Source organism: Microchirus variegatus (assembly GCF_963457635.1).
Source record: "Microchirus variegatus genome assembly, chromosome: 17".
Lineage (NCBI taxonomy): Eukaryota > Metazoa > Chordata > Actinopteri > Pleuronectiformes > Soleidae > Microchirus > Microchirus variegatus.
The window spans coordinates 17,230,984-17,247,399 of record NC_139818.1 but is presented as its reverse complement, the minus strand read 5'-3'; the positions used below and the strand labels follow the sequence as shown (position 1 = coordinate 17,247,399).

The following is a 16,416-nucleotide window of genomic DNA, read 5'->3' as shown; positions in this document are numbered from 1 at the left end:
ATGCCAGTAATCCAAACTGTCTCCCGGTACCCAACGAGGTACCACTAGGTCTGTGGGAAGAAGTTAAAATACGGACCGGGAGAGACTGGGTTTCGGCGCAGAATGTAGCGGTCGCGGGGAGGAGACTTTACGCAGCGAAATGGTGGAGGAGCGCTGCTGCTGACAAAGTACTGAGCACCGGAAGATCTCGCGAGATCTGGTCAAGCGCGCCACTTAAAATGTTGACATTTGTGGACGTTCGTACGATATTTACTCGTTTGTGAGCGTAAAAACGAGAATAAAAGTACATGTTTACTAATCGGTCACAACCCCATGTAATGTTTCATTGCAATTGCGATACACAATTCATTTTAAATAATATGTGTAAAGTTTTATACGTGTGTTTTCCTTTTATGATAACAATGTTTTTTGTTTTTCATTATTAGTATGTGTGACAATTAGATCAATCGTTTTTCTTCTTTTTTTTTTAAATGTGGAATTTGCGCTTGAAAATGTTATGCAAAACTGAGACAATTTGTCAATTCATAGTAAGTAAAAAGTAAAGTAAAAACATGTTTTTGATGGTCAACTTTGTGTCAAAAATGATCACAGGCTCTCAGATGTGTGAGGCTCTATAGCTTTCTGAGAGACACAAATGTTGTATCAATATATTTTGTAATTATTTAGTTTGAATGCAAAGTGACAAATAATTATTGAAGACACATCATCCCGATTTCTTCTAATTCTTGGATAAAACTGTGATAAAAGGAACACAGCATTATATGTCGACCCTATGAAGACTTTCATATCGAGTATTTTTTATTTTCCTGTTAATTCCTCATTAAATTAAATTAAAACTATGACCAGTTAGCTGATTAGTTGATCATTTTAATATTATTTAGCATAATGATGGATGCACCATAGCCATTTTAAGCAAATGAACATACTTTATGTGAGTCTGTGAGAATATCGCCTTTTTTGTCTTAGCAGTTAACGGGATGATTGTGTTAAAACTGAATTTTACTCCACTGTATGAATTTTTGACACATTTTAAAGTGAGTCACATTTTAATTAACCACATTTTTTTGGTTTAAGTTTGACAGTATTTCACTTAGTAGTAGAATTTATTTAACATATAATCCCAATGGAGATTCAAATGTTGACGATAATGTGCACATTAAGTTGCTGTGGTATATGATTAATATTATTAATCCAATTAAAAAAATACCAAAATGAGAGGCATAAGCTTTTCTGCTACATTTGTATTGTAAATGTCAGTGTGGACTAAGAAACTGGGGGATTTTTTTATTTTGTTTTTTACACAATAGTAATACTTAAAAGCACTTTGAGTTGCCCTGTGTATGGATAGTGCTATACAAATAAACCTGCCTTACCTTAATTGCACTGATAATAATTGGGTTAAGAACAAAAGAAGCACACAACAGAGTAAACAACAATTCATTTAATAATTAATCTTTGTGGTCTCTAGGGAAGGGGTTTGAAAGGTATAAAATGGTCATATTAAAATAATCGACCCAGTCTTTTTCCTCTCAGGATACCCACTGTCTGGTTGTCTCTTGACACACGTCCTTATATTTGTTTTTCAATTCATCAGCAGATGTCCCACTTATCCGTGTATATAATTTATTTTTGTTGAACAACTTGACAGTTCAATGTACAGGGCTGCCATAGTCCCAAATGGATACGGCACAACCAGTGGCAAACGGGTAAACCTCTCTCTCAGCATAACAAAGACAGATGAGATCCTCGAAGAGGCCAGAGGTTGCAATCAATAAGGCTTAATGTTCACAAGCATTAAAAAGTTTTCTGTGAAGAAAGCCTTCTGCTTCGTCTTTTGCATGATTTGAAACATTACTACCTGGGGAGAGAGTACTGGTTGATACCTGAAACAATGACAAATAACATAACAATGAATATATTTATTATTATAGAAGATAATTAATGTTAAGAATAATAATTACAAAGGCAATATCTCTAGACTACTATAATCTGGTCCTGCTTGTATAGTCAAAAGGAGACTGGAAAACAGTTACAGGAAGCTCTAAAATACTGTGTTTATTCACACAGTTCATTTCACCATCCATCCTTTGAAAACAAAAAACAAGACAAAAGGTTGAATTTTATCAGTGAAACTGAAGGTTTGGGGTTACATTTTTGGGTAATGCGGGAACTGAGGTACAATGCTTACTGATACTCATCAAATGGTGTAATCATTAATCTGTCTTTTCACAATGACAAAAAGACACAAAGACAGAACAGAAAGCACCACTTTACCACTGTATTTCTAAAAACCCTCAACCACAATACCTAATCAGGCTTGATTTATGTAGAAGAGAGGTTTATAATATCCCATGAGATAACCAGCATGAACCCATGACATGTTCTCAAAGTGTAAATCCCTCTGGAAGTTTTTTCCAATCCACCTGGAATAGGCTGATTAAAAGTATGGATCAAAATTCACCTGACAAATGAAGAAATGAAGAAATGAAGAAAGAAAAAAAACCTGTCCTCTGCCTCTTCTTACAGCTTTTGAAAGTGAGTACTGTAATAACCAACAACCAGAATAAAATAAAAATACATAAAAGGATGCACAGAAACCATGTACCTTTAAATTGCACTGATAGAACCATTGGACATATTTCCAAGTCACACTGATGATTCTTGCATTTCCTCCCTACCATTACCTCCAGCCAAGTCATGTTACCCTTGTCTGTGGGAGACTGGAGCTGGTTTGGTTGTGTAACTGGGAGGGAAGGGTTTAGTAGTCTTCAAGAGGAAAAGGGGGCAGGTTGAGAGCAGCACAGTGATCCTGACACGTCCCTGAATCTCCTCCAGTGTTGTCCCTGTACTATCTAGACTCTCCATCTTTGTGGGTGCTGTACAGTGCCAGTTCACCTGGCCCTCCAAGTCTGCGAGGAGGTGTGGCTGACCGGCTAGTGATGGACGGAATGAGTGGAGGTGGTGCCCCCACTGCCAGAGCCCCCACCAAGCCTTGAGGGCTTTTTGGCAGGATACCATTGGGCAGATGGTGTGGGTTTAGTGGGCCAAGACGGGTGTAGAGTCCTGCATGGTGCTGTGCAGCAGCAGAGGCTCCATGGGGAAGCGAGTGGGAAAGAAGGCCTTGGTGGAGCTGCTCCAGGTGAGCGGCAGTAGCAGCATGAGAGGGACCTGTGAGGTGAGAGCCAGCAGGGAGGTGTGGGTGCATCCCAAAGTAGCGAGCCCGCTCAAAGTCTTCCCTCAGGATTTGGGCACGCTGCTCCTCATCAATTAGCCCTCCTCCTGGGGGGCCAAGATGATGATGATGATGATGAGGGCGGTCGAAATGATGAGCCATTAGGCCGAACTCTTGGCGAACAGCAGAAGTGGATGCAGAGGTAGAAGTCGGAGGGAGGTGAGGAGATGCTGCTGCAGCTGCAGCTGCTACACATGCGACCCTCTCTGCCTCCAGAAGGCGCTGATGCTGCAACAGTCGGGCCAGATGTGGATCAGATCGCAGGGCCAGGTGTGGGTCTGACCGAAGTGCCAAAGCCTCTCTACGATGCTGATGTTGCTGCTGAGCTGCCAGCTCCCTCCAGGGGTCCCAGGTGAAGCTATGAGGGCCATGTGGCGGTCCATGGGGTGGTCCATGGGGTGGGCCATGAGAGAAACGTTCTCCTGGACCCACTACCAAACCTGGAGGTCCTGCTGTGCTCCCCAGATATGCTTCAATTCTTGGGCGGTCCAGCAGGGAAAGGTGCTGGTGGGGAGGAGCGTTATGAGTGGGGGGTGGAAGGGGTACACCAGGTGTGGGAGTCACTGATAAAGAGGAGGAGGAAGGGGTACCAGAACTATGGTGATGGCTATTGGGGCGGTCAAAGCTATGGTTGGGCATCGGGGGAGGCAAGGTGATGGGGATGTGCTCCGGCTCTTCTTTCCGCTCCTCTTTGACTTTTACTGGTGGAAGAAGCATGGGAGGTTTGGAGACAGGTGTTGTGGTCCGGTCAGGCTTCCTAGCCTGAGACAAAGACGTGATAGAAGCAGAAGCTGCCGAGGAAGCAGGGATATTACCGTCTCTTTGGGAGTGGAAGGGTTCACTGTGTTGGCTATGTGCTGTCTGGACCAATGAGCGGTGGTAAAGGTCCAAAGGAGATGGGGCTGACCGATTTGAAGGTGGGGGGGTAGTGAGTACAGATGAGGAGGAAGACCGTGGTCTGTCCCGGTCTGCTACTAAAGATGAAGATGCAAGAGGAGGCCCTCGTGAGGACACTGTTGGCAGTGGCCTCTTGTCCCCATCTCTGTCTCGCTCGCGGTCTCTGTCTCTCATTAAGCTGCGTGTTAAGTCCTCAATAGGTCCACTGCCCCTCCCTAGGACACTGCTGTGACCATTAATGTGGGAGACTGGGGTGCTACTTCGGGATTTGAAGGAGGGGGCACCTGGGGACATTCTCACAGGTTGTCTGCCATACAGCATATTGTCTCTGCAAAAACAAAAAATGTGTATTAAAACAACACATTTAAAGTAGTTCAGTTACAAATACGTTAGAGCTGAATCAAGGATTGATTTAGAATCGACAAATAGAACAGAATCTTAATCTCGAACTATTCTGAGAAATAGATTTATAGTTTGAAGTCAGTTTTACCAAGGAAAAACACCGAGCACTTCTGGGTTTTGGAAAATTCTGACACCCTTGAAAGGATATGTTCATTTATCTTATAGTACACACTGTATATATATAGTCTATGAGGTTTTCTTCTTGGGGCAGCTGTGGCTTAGCTACCTTCCGGTCTCGAGCTCGAGACCGGAAGGTAGCCGGTTCAATCCCCGACCAGTCCGCAGCTGAAGTGCTGTTGAGCAAGGCACCTAACCCCCTCACTGCTCCCCGAGCGCCGCTCACTCGCATGGCAGCTCACTGCGCTGGGTTACATGTTCTACACCTCACCGTGTGCTGTGTGTGTTCACTAACTCACTGCAGAATTGAATTTCCCCTTGCGGGACTTAAAGGGTTCTTAATCTTAAACATTTAGTTTATGCTACAAAATCTTTTACAATTACTATACTACACAACTATAGCTATATAACATCCTCATATTCTGATTATGAAGACTATAAAAGCTCGAGGAGAAAACACAGAATCTGACCTCATCGGTCATTAAATGGAACGAAGATAGAGATGAGATAATTGTCTAATTGTTTTAAATATATTTTGTGTGTGTTGCTGTTTTTGCAGTCCTGTGCAATAACGAGACTGCTGGAGGGAATATGGCTAGTGATTGCCAACTAAAACCATTTAGATTTTCTTGTTTGAAAATCAAAGCTTTTCCTTGTGAATGAAGCCTGAGTTAAAATTCAGCTGAATGCCATACATACCTGTCCTTTTCATCCTTGATGTGGGGGATATCTCTCCTCTCTCCGTCCTTCACACGATCTCTCTCATCCCTCTTGTCCACCGCTTTAGCCCAACCAGGGCCAACAGGAAACCCAGATGGACCGCCATGCAGACGACTCCATGCGTCAGGGTGGTTGGGGCTGGACAAGCTGGCTGGTGAGTCTTTAGGGGCAAACATGGAGCTCGCTGCAGAAGAAAAAAAACATTTTACAATAAAGCCTTCTGATTATATATTTCCATCTTGTGGAAGTGAAAATATGTTAGTTTTTAATTGTAACATTAACCGTTAGGGCGTTGTTATCAAGCTAATAGTTAGTATAAGGTGTTTGTATAACTTGAACAACCTATTCAATTTGACAGAAAAGTCTAATCTACGCTTTTATAGTGGGGTTTTTATTAAGACTGCTCTCAGTCTTCATGGTGACTCACACTGAGGTTCTCAACCTTGTACTTGTTATTATCAAAGACAAAGCTTAGCACAGCCATTCAAAGCATGTCTCTGATAGTGAGAGCTAAGCTGTACGAGTGATACGAGATAGAAGAGAAAAAGATTAAGTTGTGCACATGTTTTAATGTATTTTTTTGAGAATAACATTTTAAACTTGTTAATTTAACCATCAAATATAGACAGAGATTGGGATTTTCTGGAGCATTATTAACTAATAATTCCATAGTAAGATTTAAGCGTAATATAAATCAAGTGATCTGAGAGAAATTGAAACTTCTGCACCTCTGAGCTCTGTTTATAGCCTCACAACTAAATCTGACCCTTCATTGGAAGCTTTTGACCAATCAGATCACAGTTCAGAGTGACAGACGGCAGGCTCTTCTACGTGTTGTTCCAACACACCTGCTCTGCATTTGGATCCAAACCTCCAAAAAAAAGGGATACGTGTGGATATCTCCGGTCATTTGCTTCATATTAAAAAGGGTGCCTGTCAATGATCATCTGATGAGGAGCTCAGGATGGAGCACAGCAATCCCACAACATGAGTATTTTAACAACATGCAGATGAAAATCAACAGTCAACTATTTCCAGCAATACGGCCAAATGCAGCTTTAAAGTACCAATGTACATATAATTTTTTTTTTTTTTTTTTTTTAAATACTCAGGGCTGTCCATGAAAAGCTGAAACACATACTTGGCATGGTTGGTCCATTTGCTCTCGATTCATCTGTTCTCAGATGATCATGACCTGCATGACTAACTATCCTCACAGACAATTCCCAGGACTAGATAAAAGCTGCACAGGTAATAGTAACAGCAGAAAAAAGGACATATTCGATGCTTCAAAATGACTGTGGGTTTTTCATGAGAACAAGATCAGCTTCCGACTAAAATGTGAACAATTGTTTAGTTTAATTTTCCAGCCACATTCACTGAATTGGAAGCTAACAAGAGGATGGTAGCCAGCAGCGATCAAATATCACCCTTATCAGGATTGCAGGTAAGTCAACAGCATGTTTCTGCTGTTCATTTTTCGATTGTTGTGCAAATGTGGAGTCGGAATGTTCGGCAACGTTGTCAGATACATGACCCACATATGGGCAATATATCAAGACAGACTTAAAGCCTAACCTAACCCTAACCCTTCAGCAGCAGAAAAATTGTGAAACTGACCCAATGTTGGGCTGCCAAGACCTCCAAAGGCACCAGAACCCAGAGCTCCCAGTGGTGTAAAAGGTGGGGAACGACCGTACGGATCTAAAAAAAAACAAAAAAAAACACATGGGTTGAACATAACATATTTGTAAAGAGAATAACATTACATTTAACAATTTATCAATCACTGACTTGATTGATGTGCCTTTTTAAATGGTTCTTACCCAAGTGTGCAGTTGGTGGGAGGAATGAGGAATGGGCCGTTGATGGAGAGATAAATGGAGCGGAGGATGGATTGACTGCACCTGAGGGAAAGGAGTAGCAAACCAAAAGATGAGTAATCAAATCTTCACACTTCATGCTGTGGCTCATTTAGTAAAGCTGCAGGAGCTTTCTCAACCTCAGGGATAAGCGAATGAAAAAGATGACAGGGAGCCAGAGTTACAGTTAAAATGATGTGCAGAAGAGTAAGACTCTGAGCTGAGCTGAGGAAAAATAACCTAACATTCTTCAACAACAAATTCACATTCTAGTCTTTGTTCTCCAGAGATTAAATTTTTTTGACATGCACCTGCAGCTGAAAACAGATTGGGAGGTCTGGTCAGGTCATGAGTAGGAGGAAGGGCTCCGCCCATAGGGCCCAGAGGGCCATGGCCCCCAGGTCCAGGAAGACGGGCCAGCAGGTCACTACGGAAGTCCAACTTATGAGGATCAACCTGCATCATCTGAAAGAGGAAAGCATTTTGAGGGGTCACTTTATTTACTATCTGAACCCTTCTCATACTACTGTGGCTATCTCACCGAAAGATAAACTGTATTTGGCAAGTGAAATGTACTTTTAGGAAAATTACAGCCCTAGGTTAACAATTAGAAACACATACCTTTACTTTTTTCTGATGGCTTAGAATCATCCAGGCCACATACACATGCATAGCGCACCATTTTCCTGGTTTCTGCACAGCAAAAAAAAAATTACAACAGTTAAATTCATCAATCTTCCATGTACAACTTGAAAGCCTTTGCACACAGAGTCAGATGTCTCTGCTTTTTCAGAAATATCTCGAGGCTCAATAAAGATTGAATTTTCGAGCTGGACAGAAGGTTACTCGAGTATGGGAATATAAAAACTACCCACAAATTATCTCTGGGAATTCACTGCAGAATCTGAACTATCTAACTGGGTGTGCAAGGGCAGAAAAAAAGAGTGGTGGCAGTCAAGATTACAAGTAAGAGTAGTGCAAAGAGTGAGTGAAGCAGCGAGAAAGTAAAACAGGCGGAAGATTTAAAGGAGCCAGGATATTCAAAAACATCTGTTTTTGCTTACATTACTGACTTTCAACGATGTCCCAAATGGATCAGTTAGCTACAAGAGAACAGAAGTGTAAAACCACTTTTAATCAATGTGTCATACCTCACTCCTTATCAAAAATAGCTTTGCACTTTTTACTGCACTGACTAGGCCCATGTCGCAGGGCGTCCTAGCCTAAACTGGACTTCATCATTAATACATTTTTAACAGAAAGACATCACTGGAGGAATGATGCAAACAGGTAGTAAGTAAGTGAGTACCGTTCTTACCCTGGGGTCTTTGGGCTGCAGGTGGTGAGGCACAACCCCAAGTCGTGCAGATATATCGTGACTCGTTCCCTGAGGGACAAGAGGCTGTCACACACAGCACAACACATCAGCAACTGTTTACTCATAATGTCAACATCTGATAAAATAAACATTGGGTAAACATTTACTTTTCCAACGCTACTTTTCCAACACCCCCTGCATCAAATCACCATGGAAATCCCTCCTTTTATATTTGTTTTCATCATTAATTGGGGCAATTGAACCTTTGATGGTATAAGAGAATTACTCTCACCTTTGGCTGAAATGCTCCTTGCAAAGAGCTGAAAGGCCCAGTGGGAGGAATCACAGGCTGGATACTCGGCACTGAGGGCGGCGGGTATTGTGGGAAGAACTGCCATAACAGCGACAAACACACATTAGTTGAAGGAGCATTTAAGTAAACTAAATAGGTTAATGAAAATACACAACTTATAGGATAAGTAAAATGACTCAAAACACTCACAGGGTGTCGGTACAGCCCCTCCATCTTGCCTGGATACTTATCAAACTAAAAGACAAAACCAGTGCACAAGTTTAAAAAAAATTATTTGACAATTCTAGCCAAACTGGAATTTCTCATTTGACTCAGATGTTGATCACAATGACAAACAGACTCTCACCAGAGGTGGTGCACTAGCTGTAGGGTGCAGGAAGGGTGTAAAATGTTGGTGTGTGTGCGTGTGTTGGTGCTGGTGGTTGTGCTGATGGAACTGGTAGGCCACGGGACCGATGCTCGGCTGGTTCTGAGATGCCCGGCCGGATGAGCCCGGTGCAGAGCCCGATGATGATGGACCACCAGGAGTGGAGCGACCTGTTGCTGCTGCATTATTTTCAGCCCCTGGGACACTGCGTCTGCCCTCACGCTCTGGTGGATTCAAGAAGTGGGAGTTAATATTCTGAAAAAGCAATTGCTGGTTTATATAAGAGGGTGCCAAATAGACATAAATCCAAACCACACATTGGCTCTTAAATGGAAGGGTGATTAATTAGTGGTCATGTATGCAAGAGCTGATATACAAGAATGACCCATTTGTGATTTTTTTTTTTAAAGGTGTTGAATACCCAGTCTCCAAATGCACTTAAGGCCAGACTGTCCAAAATGCATAAATGCTGTATAATAGGAATACCAAAAGGCAGCCTGGGTCTTAAAAATGTCAATACTCAGCTGTGTTCAGTCAGTAATCAGATCTCAGTACATTAATACATAATTTCCTCAACCCCCAGACAACCACCAGAGGAAGTCTGAGTTTGGTCTATTTTCGTAACATATTAGTCACTGGGTTAGCAAGAACAGCTGTACAACCATAAGACTCTAATAACAGAAAAATGCAGTGCACTCTGTTGGTTGGCTTTACCTGCTGCTGAATGGGTAGGACCTTGTCGCAGAGGTGGAGGGGGAGGAAGTCCGGGAGAGGATGTGTACAAGGCCCCGGAGCTGGCTCGGGATGGAGGTCGAAGGGGACCCGAGGATGCAGAGCCCCTGATGTAGGGCAGAGACACACTGGTGGAAGGAGTTGGTGGGCGCATGGAGGATGAAGAAGATGCAATTGATGAAGCAGATGATGGAGGTTTGACTGGGGTGCTGCTCCTGAAAGAATCAAATTTAAGTATAAAAAAATTAGTCATGTGCAGAAAAAGAATTCTATAGGTTAAACATTTCTCATCAAAAATATGATGTGGGTACTTGACGTACCTGTTATTGTAGATGGAGTGCGATCGTCCAGGCAAAGTGAGAAAGGGCTTGGGTTTGGAGAGTGGGGGGCTGCAGTTGTGGCGGCTTCCATTACCATTCATTGAGCTGAGACGGGGCACCGTGCCTGAAGCCGTCACTGGAGAATGGGAAGGCAGACGGAAGGAGGTAGAAGAGGTAGAAGAAGAAACAGGCTCAGGGAAATGCTGCTCCAGGCTTTTCTCCTGACTTCGCTCCAGGCCCGATACTCGCGGGGTCACCATCAACCGCGAGATGCCACCACAACGAGCCGGTAGAGGTGGGCAGCTTTTGCCCATGGATGTGCCCATGTTTGAGGGTGCAGGTTCTGCAACTAAAGAAGAAATTGTCAGTCATTATTTTGCCTTTTTGCATTGAAGAGGGACAAATATGAGGAAAAGAAATGCAACATGAATGGAGATCTGCATCGAGCACAAAATGTCAATCAGCATAGGTCCACAATGTTGGCCTCTAACTTAGTTTTAATTATTAAAAATGGGAAAAAGACAAAAATAGATAATCTAACCTGTGGTCAGTCAGACCTTGTTCAAAACAGGTCCAACATTTGGATTTACCAGACCAATGGGTCAGTGCAGTGCAAAATTTACCTTATTAAATAAATGGACTGCATATCAACCAAAGGTATCACTCGTTGTGACTCTAAATTGTTAATAAATGTAGAGGCTTTTTGTATTTACAGTAATTGTCAGTGAGCTGCCAACTCCATTTTAGTGCAACTAACCACTGCAATATTTAGTTTCATGTCAATTTTCCAAAAAGAAAACATCCCAGTGTGTTCCAAGTGGCGAGACATTGTTTTATTTGGCTATCTGTATCTACAGAATCCCTAAGCTCCAGTATCACAATCCAAAGCAAAAATGCAGCTGTCCTCGACAGAAAAACAACACTGGCACCATCATGATGTGCCGCCAACTGATGATCAGCAACCCCATGTGACTAGGACACACTACACAATCAGTCTTGATTGGATAAACATTTGTATTGCCCCTAGGGACACGCAGACAAGGACACATGCCTGATTACACTGAATATAACATGGAGCTGAAACAAGTCAGGTCACAGATCTGGGTCTTAATGACTGTAATCAAGGAGACCTTAGCAGACTTTTCCTAGTAAATGTTCAACAAATCACTTACTTGCATACACCAAGCCAAACAAAACCTTAAACCATAATTAACAACATTCATACTGTGAAATACCAAACATACCAGGTCACCTTTTCATATAGTGTCATTGTACATCAATGAATGTCTTGGTAGTTATCAGAATAATTGCTCAAATTGGAGCCATACAGCCCCTTTGAATCAAATCAATGATTGGAGACTTTTCTCACAGTCTTGCTGACTGACATCACACAAATCAGTGATTTCATGAATGTCAAGGAGCAGTAGAAAAAGATTAAGTGCACAACTTCTCATACCTTTTCTAGTGCTGACTGTGAATACTGGATCCATGTCGTTGTCAGAAGCCTGGCAATGGACAAAACACAAAGATTCCTTTATAATTATTCCCCATCTATACCCACTGAAAGCAAATTGACTGTGCCGTATCAAGAAAAATTAATCATGACCTATGTAAGATGTCCAATTCATTTAAATAATTACAACTCCAGATATTAATATTGATTGCTGCTTTCTCAATTATTGAGCGCAACAAAGTTTTGTTACAGAAAAGCGGTGCACAATATGTGGCAAACTATGTTTAGTGTCTTGCATATGTAACAGTGAAATATTGCAGTATATAATAAGTTGTACATACCTTGTCTCCAGTATCACTCTCGGTGTCACACTGAAAAAAAAATCAGAGTTGCATCTTTTAGAACACTGAAGGTAAAGTGCAATCTTCAAGACATTTGCTGAAATAATCCACAGCATTGACACATGAGAACAAAGGGCATTTGAAAAGTAACTTACAATGTAGCCAGTCTCCAAAGGGTGTCCCTAAAAAAACATGAATATTATTTTTCTTTAATTTGCTCTTAAATTAGGTTTAATTGATTTGAAAAAAAAATTGAAATATGTCAACATAAAATACTACTTTCATGATGTATGGATTCACTCTGTACTACTTCATGAATAAAAGGAACACCCATGGGTGGGTGCTGTTGGAATTGCAGGCAAAAGCCTGTGAGCAAACCAGTTTAACTAGATCATGTTCAATAGCAGGATATACAGATAAGCAGCGCTACATAGAAGTAAATACAACTATTAAAAGCAGCTCAACCTCCAACATGACAAGATGATCAGCAACCTTAGAGCCATGAATACACTAGTTCACCTCTATCTTTCTTCTCTTATTTCTAGCTGGGTGGGTGTGTGGGGCTCCCTCCTCTGGCTCCGAAAGTGGCCCTCCTCCGTTCTCTTCTGGCCCTCTCTTCCCCTTGTTCCTCCTTCCCAACATATCAGTCCGCTGATAAAAGATGGAGAAAAAAATGCATTATTTGGAAATCTACTTAAAACTGTGTGTGTTTCAAGACAAAGACCATATGCTGACTACATGTGGACAACAGGTTTCTTCAGAGTTAAAACAAGAAAACAATCAAACGATGTAATGCAGCCTAAGATGTGGGGAAGATAAAGTGTGCTTCTTTTTTTGAAAAATTTGGATATTTCGAGTAAACTGGAATGCGCAAACCTCAAGACCCACATGTGGAGGATAAAAATGGAAGAAATTAATATATGAATGTGCAGAGATTTCTATCCATCTGGTTATTTAGTATATATATATATATATATATATATATATATATATATATATATATATATATATATATATATATATATATATATATACATACATACATACATACATGCATACATACATATATATATAAACACAAACATACACCCATCTGGAACTGAAACTGGAAAGACTGAAGACAGTGCTGGATATATCTACATTTACTATCCAGTTTTTAATCCACTTGATGGTTTGATGCAAAAGGGCAATTCAAGTTTGAAAATGTCCACCATGTATTACTGTTCTTGTTGGAACATAGGTTAGTTTTACTTATTTGTAAATGAAAAATAGATACTTGAGCTTGTAATAAATAATAAATAACACTAATTATGAATGTTAAACATTAAAGTCATCACAGATAACGTGGCAACTTGAGTTCGTCTGCCACATGTTTACACAAGTGCAGGTTCTCATTCCTTTTAAACTCAGTGCTCTGCCAGCCATGTACCTTAAAAGGAAAGGGGATAATAATATAATATCCTTTTTTGGGTGAGGTAAACCAATTTGCAAAATGCCCATAGACAACATATAGTCTGTTTTGAATGTATAGACAACTGACCTGAGCAAATTAGGAATGACAAGTCTGAGGTGAAGAGCCAAGGTACTTTAATGGGTTTGTGGTAATTAATATACAATTAAGGTCATATTTGTTCCAGTATTTTCCTGAGAAGCCATTTGGCAGCTCATCAACACCTCACAGAATTAGAACATGAATAATTGAGGCCTCTCCAGAATCCATCAGAGGGATGCCTTGGGGTTTGGGTATGGCCTAAATGGAGTGCTTTCTCCAAGCAAGGACTGCTCCAAGTAAGGCTGAACAAATAATAGTTTTCGTATTAAAATCGCAATTTGAAACAACGCAATTACCAAATGGCAAAGGCTTAAATTCACTGTATGTTGTGCATATCCGACCCAGGGTTTTAATGTTAATGGTTTCAATAATCCTTGCATCATTTTACATAGATATTTTTGATGGAATCTCGTGGTAAGGCTCAGTAATGTGCAACCTGTTAAATGTGTATACTGAACCAAAGTAAGTAGCAAACCCTTGCAATTAAATATTTTCCCCAAATCATTCAGCCCTGGGTCAGAGTTGAGGAGTTTAGAGACAAAGCCTTTAACAGACATGTGGGGAAGGTTTAATAGTTTTTGAAGAAAAGTAAATAACAAGTATGGATTTGAATCACACAGACTTCACCAAAGGGCTATGTAAAAAATACTTGCCAGTATCATTTCGTTGTCATCAATCTTTGTTTATATTAATAACTAAGGAATAAATAAAGTTTGACGGGTGACAGCTGATGACTGCGTGTACAATCTTGACATTTACCTCCAGTGCCTCCAAGCTAATGAAGCTCGAAATAGCAAAGCCATCGATGATGTCTTCCTCGCAGGATACCGACTCCCTTTTCCTCCGACGTGGAGGCCTGTGTCTCCCAAAACCGGGCCGGCATTCTCTCCCACCGGGTCCCAGTACACTGTTCGTCCCAGCAGCCTCCCTGTCGGAGCCTGAGGACAGGGATGTGGCCCTCTCCGCCGCCAAGTCCACTCTCCGCCTCCGCCGCTCCCTGTCGCGCTGGGAACGGGACCGTCGGCTCTGCCTAAATCCAGTGCTTCGGCTCGGGCCCTCCATGTTCAGACGACGTCCCCCTCTGTAACTCCAGTGAGGCCAAAGGCACTTTGTTCAAGTCCCGGTCCGGTGGAAGGCACCGAACCGCAAAAAAAACACCACCACACAGGCCCTTTCAGGGAGCCTCTGTTAAAATGGCGTTAATGAAACCAGTTGCTATTATTTACCGTCCTTTGACAACAGTCCATTGGCAGCCGTGCCTTTCTTTCGGCGAAATTTGAGTGTCATTTCACTGAAACTTGGATCCTCATGGAAATTTAAATCATCCAAGACGTACACAAATGTCAGGACATAGCTAATTGTACCTCGGACAATGCTAACGTTAGCTAGCAAGCAAAAATTTCAACCGAAAACCACACAAGTTACACGCATGTAAACAAAAAAAAGACACGTCTCGGTGTTTTGCTGACAGGAGAGATCGAATCTTCCCTGGATATATTTCACAAAGAAATCTAAACCGACGACGGAATTGCTAAACACAGTCGTATGGGTTCCTATTTTTCTGCACACGCTGACAAATTTATTAGCAAATTGATACGTTCAGCTAACAGTAACGAGATCAATAACCCACACATTCACATTACCACAACGGCAGTGGCATGATATCACAGTAATGTGCCGTGTTTTTTTTCCTAAATGAATTGCAACGAAGAAAAATCGGTGGAGTTTACGTAGTGAATGCTACCGCTAGCTAACGCAGTGTTGATCCCAGCCTGATTAGCTTTTGCACACACGGCTAACTCGATACATTACATACAGTTATGCAGCCCGCAACATAAGAATAAAATTATATTCTTACAATGTGTCTTGTAGATTTGAAAAACCGGGCGACACACTGTGAAGTTGCGTTTTATTCGCCAGCCACGAGAATAAAATGTCTTACTGTCGAAACGTTAATGGCCGTGAGTAATGGTTGAATTCGCATCACATCAAAAGAAAGACGTAACGTTAGCACTACAGCTAGCTAACGTTAGCCGGCTAAAGAAACATTTTTGTGAGAAAACGGGATGGATGCGGGCATATATTTAGCAAGTAATCGGGCATAAAGTGATGATATTTCGCTTCTTCACACGCAACTCTTCTGCCTTCCCCTTCCACCATAAAGAAAAAAATTGAAGGCCCAATAATCATAAGCCTCGGTGTCGATTTCCATAAACGAGGGTGTCGGCCAAGCCCCCGTCGGGCCGGGCAGCTCCTTCATGCAGCCTTTACTGTGTACATCCAATGTTTGGGAGAAGTTCAAGCACTCGCTGAGGTTTCCACACAACGATTCCTCTTTCTGACCAAATCCAGAGTAAATATACTCACAGAGAGGAAGCGCACGAGTCCGCCGCTACCCCTTTACAAGTTTCCACAGAATTGGAAATTTATCGTGAAAATCGGGAAGACACAACCCTTGTCAGCCGTGCAGTGCATTGTGTGCCCCGCTCTTCTTCCTCGCCCATCAAACAGGCCTGTTGGCAGCCCTGCTGGAGCACACTGCCCCCATGTGGAGAAAGCTTTTACGGCTCAGATTAATTTATCACCGTTGGTTGATTACATTGATACATTTTGGTGTAACTGACATTTGTTTCACGTATCTGTACTTTATTGTTATTTATATTTCTAGTAACTTTTACTTTTACTCCACTACATTTCCTCTAACTATCTTTGTTACTTGTTAATTAATCCCACTGGTTATTATAGAAAACACACATTTTAACACAAAAACAAACTGAAACAGCTGGTTTA

At 41.6% G+C, this 16,416-nt stretch overlaps 1 protein-coding gene across 2 annotated transcripts; it reads right to left on the bottom strand.

The window, feature by feature from the left end:
* Positions 1-1,547: 1,547 nt before the first annotated feature.
* Positions 1,548-14,819, bottom strand: fbrs (fibrosin). Of its 2 annotated transcripts, XM_083904304.1 has the most exons (18): positions 14,386-14,819; positions 12,594-12,725; positions 12,230-12,256; positions 12,075-12,104; positions 11,737-11,785; positions 10,281-10,629; positions 9,943-10,175; positions 9,208-9,452; positions 9,051-9,095; positions 8,841-8,939; positions 8,549-8,632; positions 8,295-8,333; positions 7,852-7,923; positions 7,542-7,695; positions 7,195-7,275; positions 6,989-7,072; positions 5,348-5,552; positions 1,548-4,457 (listed from the first exon to the last, which is right to left on the bottom strand). In XM_083904304.1, the coding sequence occupies exons 1-18, from the start codon at positions 14,686-14,688 to the stop codon at positions 2,849-2,851; spliced, it is 3,840 nt and encodes a 1,279-aa protein (XP_083760430.1). In that variant the 5' UTR covers positions 14,689-14,819; the 3' UTR covers positions 1,548-2,848. The 2 variants fall into 2 exon arrangements, with proteins under 2 accessions (XP_083760430.1, XP_083760431.1); XM_083904305.1 differs by lacking the exon at positions 8,295-8,333.
* Positions 14,820-16,416: the final 1,597 nt, after the last annotated feature.